This window comes from Lycium ferocissimum, unplaced genomic scaffold (genome assembly GCF_029784015.1).
Source record: "Lycium ferocissimum isolate CSIRO_LF1 unplaced genomic scaffold, AGI_CSIRO_Lferr_CH_V1 ctg20077, whole genome shotgun sequence".
Lineage (NCBI taxonomy): Eukaryota > Viridiplantae > Streptophyta > Magnoliopsida > Solanales > Solanaceae > Lycium > Lycium ferocissimum.
The window spans coordinates 14463-20164 of NW_026718818.1; the positions used below are offsets into that span (position 1 = coordinate 14463).

Here is a 5702-nt window from a genome sequence, read left to right on the forward strand (position 1 = left end):
CCCATTGCTTATACATATCAATCATCGGCCATCAAACATTACCTCTTTTCCGTGCCACGTGTCGTGATTTGAAAGACCACTTACCTTTTCTCTCTCCATGTACTGCCTGTCAACCGACCAGGTAGTTAATAAGTAAACACTTTTTCTCTCTCTTGTGTTACCTTCTTTTTTATATTTACTATAAAAGTTTACTTACATTTTAATCCGTGCTATCAGTGCCTGGTGCAGACTGCAGGTAACACTACCAACAATTGTTAGCAGCACCACAGCTAAGGTTGTCCACTTCTCCTTCGGAACTTTCTTTTTATTTTGCGTTTGAAAAACAACCAGCCATTTAAGTACCATACATAGTACAAATCTTTTTTCATACCCTATTAAATAACAACACAAATACAAAGTTAAGATTAACAAAAAACTAGCACAAACAAATCAACAAAACATCATCCACACATACGTGTATTAAGTAGCCGTTTGACTTTCTTTATAAAATAGTATTTGAAATTAAGTTTAAAAAAGTGTTAGAAAATTGAAGTTATATTCAGACATTAAATTTGAAAAATGAAATTTTGTGAGCGGAAAAGATTTTTCACCTGTAAACTAATCAATATATCCCATTCTTACATTCTGTACCCAATAAAAGAGAATCAAATAAATTAATACCGGAAATATACGGTTTAGCTAATTAAGTGAATGGACAATGTATGACATAAAGAATTTAATTAAGAAAAGCAAACAATATTAATACCATCACAACTATAAGATTTCTACTAAAGTTCCATAAAGCAAAATGGGACGTTGAAATTCAAATGAAGTACAGTGAAATTCTAATTCATGGGTCTAGTTAACCAACCCGAGCTTCGCGCGGTAAAATAATTTTTATCGTTTATGAGGCAAAGTTCTAATCCGCCCATACACTGAGAAAAAATTATGTAACACATTCTTTGCTTCCTTTCCGAGTTAATGTTGTTGATAAACAAAATTTATTATACTAATGTTTACTAATAATAGTAATTAGAAGGAAATATTGGTCATAAAATTTTTAGAAGTAAATATTGATCATAAAATTGCTAACGTGCACCGTGAGTAGAGTCTACATCGTTTTGCAAATATAGCGTGCTTATTACGAAAACCCTTTCTCGCTCATCAGCATATTCTCTCAAAAGTCTTATCACTGCTACTGCATATTCTCTGTCTTAACACTGCATGGATGGAGTTACCGAGGAGCCACAATCCCCACCTCCCCAACCCGCCGCCGTGGCACCACCACCCCCACCCCCACCGCAGCCAAATCAGTGTTTCCTCTGCGGTGGAAAGGTACTTGAGAATGCTGCTGCCATGGAATATCATAACAAGGACGTTCATAAGAAGAATAACTTTGTTTGCGGTGCGTGTGGCACCGCCTTCCGCTATCCGGCACAACTGGCCGACCATTGCGATCGCACTGGACACTAGTCCAGTGATCCCTGCCATGGTGGAGTTTCAGGTATTTGAATATACTAGTTTACTTGTTTCGGTGGTTCAATATTGTACTTAATAATTTGTTTTGTTGCAATGTTTAGGTGTTTAATGTTTCGAAAAGCTTAGAATTATAATGTTTGACTATTAGGTAGTTATTTTGAGAAGATATGCCTTTCCTCTTGTTGTATGTAGTTAGTTTTATTTGGTTCAGCGAAATTGATGCGTTAGGTTTTAGATTTACGGCTTATGATTTTGGAGAGAAGAGATGTATGTTTATGAAATGTGAGGTTATTTTACAGCTTGTTTGGATGGTTGTTACGTATTGTGTTGTGTTGTTGGTTTAGAACTACAATGTTAATTCTTATCTAGTTTGACAAGATTTTGTCCTTATTGATTGTTGTTGTTTAGGCCTTGACATATTCACACTTCTGCAAATATGCTTGTTCTGAGGAAGTTCCTGAGCTCCAAGACATGGGAGGCCCTGCTGAAGGTTAGCAGATAATATAATTTGGAACAACTTTAGGGCTTGTTTGGTAAAATGTTTATCGGATAGTTTTGGGACATTTTTTTTTCCCACCTCACACTTCAACATTTTTTTCATGTAAATTGCATGTTCACACACAGTTTCAACTTCTGAATACCATTGTTTCAAAACTTTAACTTCAGAAATCACTCAATTCATGTTCAAACACCTACAAAATTTTCTATAAAGAAACATAAGGATATAAAAGACACTGATGAATCTATTTTGTATCAAACAGGAGGATTTAGTATTGCTTTTGATCCACTTGATGGATCCAGCATTGTCGACACAAATTTCACTGTTGGAAACATCTTTGGTGTATGGCCTGGGGATAAGCTAACTGGGGTCACAGGAAGGGATCAAGTTGCAGCAGCCATGGGGATATTTGGACCATGGATTACATATGTTCTTGCTCTTAAAGATTGTCCCGGGACCCATGAATTCCTCCTCCTTGATGAAGGTTTGAACACGAATACAGTCAACTAAATAAGCAATATGAATCTGAACATTGCAACATGTAAAACGCCAAGGCAACGGGTGAAGTGATCAAAACTTTTATAACCCCTTTGGATGCTCTTGTACGCCTGATATTAGACTTCTTATGCAACTCAACAGGATTTAGAATTCATTTAGTTCTTTTCTTGCTATGAGTTGTTTCAAATTGCTATGAGGCACTTATTTTTGGTATATCAGATACAATTCGATAATATACTATTTTAAGGTGAAAACTAGTTGTCCGAGGGTGCATGTATTGCTTTTTTCAATCAACTTTTATTGGTCCACTATTAAAAATAAATGTTCATTTTTACTAATTCAGTTTAAAAAATTAAGAGATAATTTATCATTTTATACCTATTTTATCCTTATTATCAGGTACTAATCATTTTCAATTCATTCCAAACATTTGGTCAACTTATTAATAGTTAAGGGTGTTGTAATAAAATTACCATCATTATTCCTTAAGGATTGTGTCAAATCAAATATGAACAAGTAATCCTTGTAAAGCATGTAAATTTTAGTAAATTAAAATCTGTGAAATAATTTGGATTATATTATATCAAATCGAAAGGCTAAAGTAAGATCATCGTGTAAAAGTGACATATTTCAACCCGATCGAATATATTGCCATGTCAACTTCGATCTGATTGGTCGAAAAGTGTTCATCCTTATCACAACTCCTCCATCCTACAACTATAAATAGGGGTCTCATAATTCAGAAAAGGAACGAGAGATTCAAACAAGAAGCAAGAGGAATATTGTGGATCAAACGCAATAAGTTTTCTACAAGCTGAAACTGAAACTAAGTATTAAGTTTTAAATTTTTTTGTAGCAAAAATTAATTTCATAAACTTGAATTAGTAAGCAACTAAGTTTGGGGTAGAGCTACTAGTTGTTGAGTCATGTCGGGCAGGTTGGGTTATGATCGTTGTTTGACCCAACTCATTTTAATTTAATTAAACTTTGGGGGGTTAAACCCAACCCATTTGTTGACTTGAACATTTTTAGCAGTTTTCAAATTCAACCCAACTGCCTATCTTCCACCACCGTACCAACCCCTCACCAAAACATTTATATATGTAGAATACAAGATAGCAATACTTGTCACTAAATCGCTCATTGGCTTGATGTATTCAGAGAAACGACAAGGTATAAAAAAATGTATTGCTTTATGCGATATTTTGTTTATATTTTAAATATTGTACAACAAATTCCTCATCAGTCCATATTGATCGTTACTCCTTTTCTTTACATTGATCTTTTTTAAACTTTATTTCTTTTTGCGAAAAAAAAAAGAAAGAAAAAAAAAGAAAAAAGAAAAAAAAGGTAAGGTTATTTTAGTCATTCCAGCAAAAGAACATCTTATGTGCGTTGTTTTACCAAAAAATCAAGTCATCAACAGTATATTAACAGTTTCGACACTTCTATAAAAACGCGATATTGGTTATTTATAAAATCAGTTTCAGCATTTTAACCAACAGGAACAAGAACCACTCCAATAACCTCCACAACTCTGTTAGTTACACCACCACCATCAATGAGGCTTTGGAATATAGCCTGCTCATCGAAAACCACACAGTACCTAGCAGCAGAAGCATGATTTCTGTGAAATGGAACCCCCAGAAAGGGGCTTCTATAAGCTTAATACTGATGGAGCTTTTGACATTAAAACTGGAATAAGAGGGATTGGGGAATCATTCGAAACAGTAGTGGTAACTGGATAATAGGACTTACCAAAGGGCTGCCCAATTTATCTGTTATTCATGATGAACTAACAACTCTAATGCAGGGATTGAAGTTAGCATTTGAGCAGAAGCTCTTCCCTCTTGAAGTGGAATGTGACTCAACAGAGGTAGTAATAAATATCCTAAAGCAAGGACATGACACTTATACTCTCATAATTCTTGAACGCAGGTGCTTGCTAGAGAAGTTGGGGAAGCCAGCAATAGGACATGGCTACAGGGAGCAGAACTCAGTAGCTGATGCACTAGCTAAAGGGTGAAAAAATAAGCTTTTTGGAGAAAGAAAATCTTGGTAGTTCCAGAAAAATCTTGGTAGTTCCACCCATGTATGCAGCTGCAAGTTTTTGGGCAAACAAGGAATGAACTACATATGCTAGATATTTTTGCAACAATATAATTGCCAGTAACGAACATTCCCGGAACAATTTACCGGATGATTTTGTAAATGCTACTAATGATACTCATGTTTTGGATGGTGCTGACCGGAGCATTGCCCCGGAAGAGGCACCAAGTTAAGTGAAATGGAAAAGTTGATTTACCGGGAAAAAAAAGTACTTTTTTGAGAAATATTGAGATTTTTTTTTTCAACAAGTAGATTTTAGAAGCTTGGTCAACCTCGGACGCACTTCTTGCGTAATATAATGAATTTGGGTATTTAAAATTTATGATAAATACTTACTCGTAGGGATGGGTTTATCACTTTATCTTGCCCCAAGATTGTTTCATCAATCTTTTTTTTATATATAATATATGTAAATAATAAGCAAAATGAAAATATTAAGTATAAATATATAATAACACCATCTTTAAAAAAGGTAATGAAGTGTCCCGTCTCACTTTGAGTGGAGTTGGCTCACCTCCAGTACGCCATCAGTCCAGTGCACAATTTAATTTGCTGCCATCTGTCCATATTTAAATCTAATGGTCATCATTTATATAACTAAAACAACCCTGCTAACCACGGTTAACCCTCATAATTACGTGAAACTCCTTTCCTTATTTACAGCATCAATTTAGGGGCGAAATCTTGGTGCTCCCGGAGACTTGCAAGCAAAAAGCAAACATTAAATTCATTTTCATGATTTTAAAATTTGATTTTTTTTTTCATGGTAATTACCTTTCGTGACATTGAAATAATTCTAGTAACTCTTAAATCTGTCAAAGTGGTTATGAAATTTATTAACGTAACTTTAATCCCTCCAATATTATATAGAGATTGATCTTCAATGACAGTAGCCAACCACAAAGAATTTGCTAGCAATGTTTTCATATGCTTATTTTATTTGCCAAATTAGTACTGATCTAGGAAACAATTAGGGGGTTTAACCGTGGTTAGGAAGGTTGTTTTAGTTAAATAAATAATGACCATTAGATTTAAAAATGGACAGATGGCAGCAAATTAAAAGTGTACTGTAGGCACTGGACTGACGGTGTACTGGAGGTGAACCAAGTGAGAGGTATTTATATTTCTCGAGCCCCTC

The 5702-nt window shown here is 34.8% G+C and overlaps 1 protein-coding gene across 1 annotated transcript; it reads left to right on the forward strand.

Annotated features, from left to right (window-relative positions):
- Nucleotides 1-1203: 1203 nt before the first annotated feature.
- LOC132043022 (sedoheptulose-1,7-bisphosphatase, chloroplastic-like) lies at nucleotides 1204-2554 on the forward strand. Its single transcript, XM_059433514.1, has 3 exons — nucleotides 1204-1377; nucleotides 1867-1948; nucleotides 2220-2554. The coding sequence occupies exons 1-3, from the start codon at nucleotides 1204-1206 to the stop codon at nucleotides 2465-2467; spliced, it is 504 nt and encodes a 167-aa protein (XP_059289497.1). The 3' UTR covers nucleotides 2468-2554.
- The last annotated feature ends 3148 nt before the right edge of the window (nucleotides 2555-5702 follow it).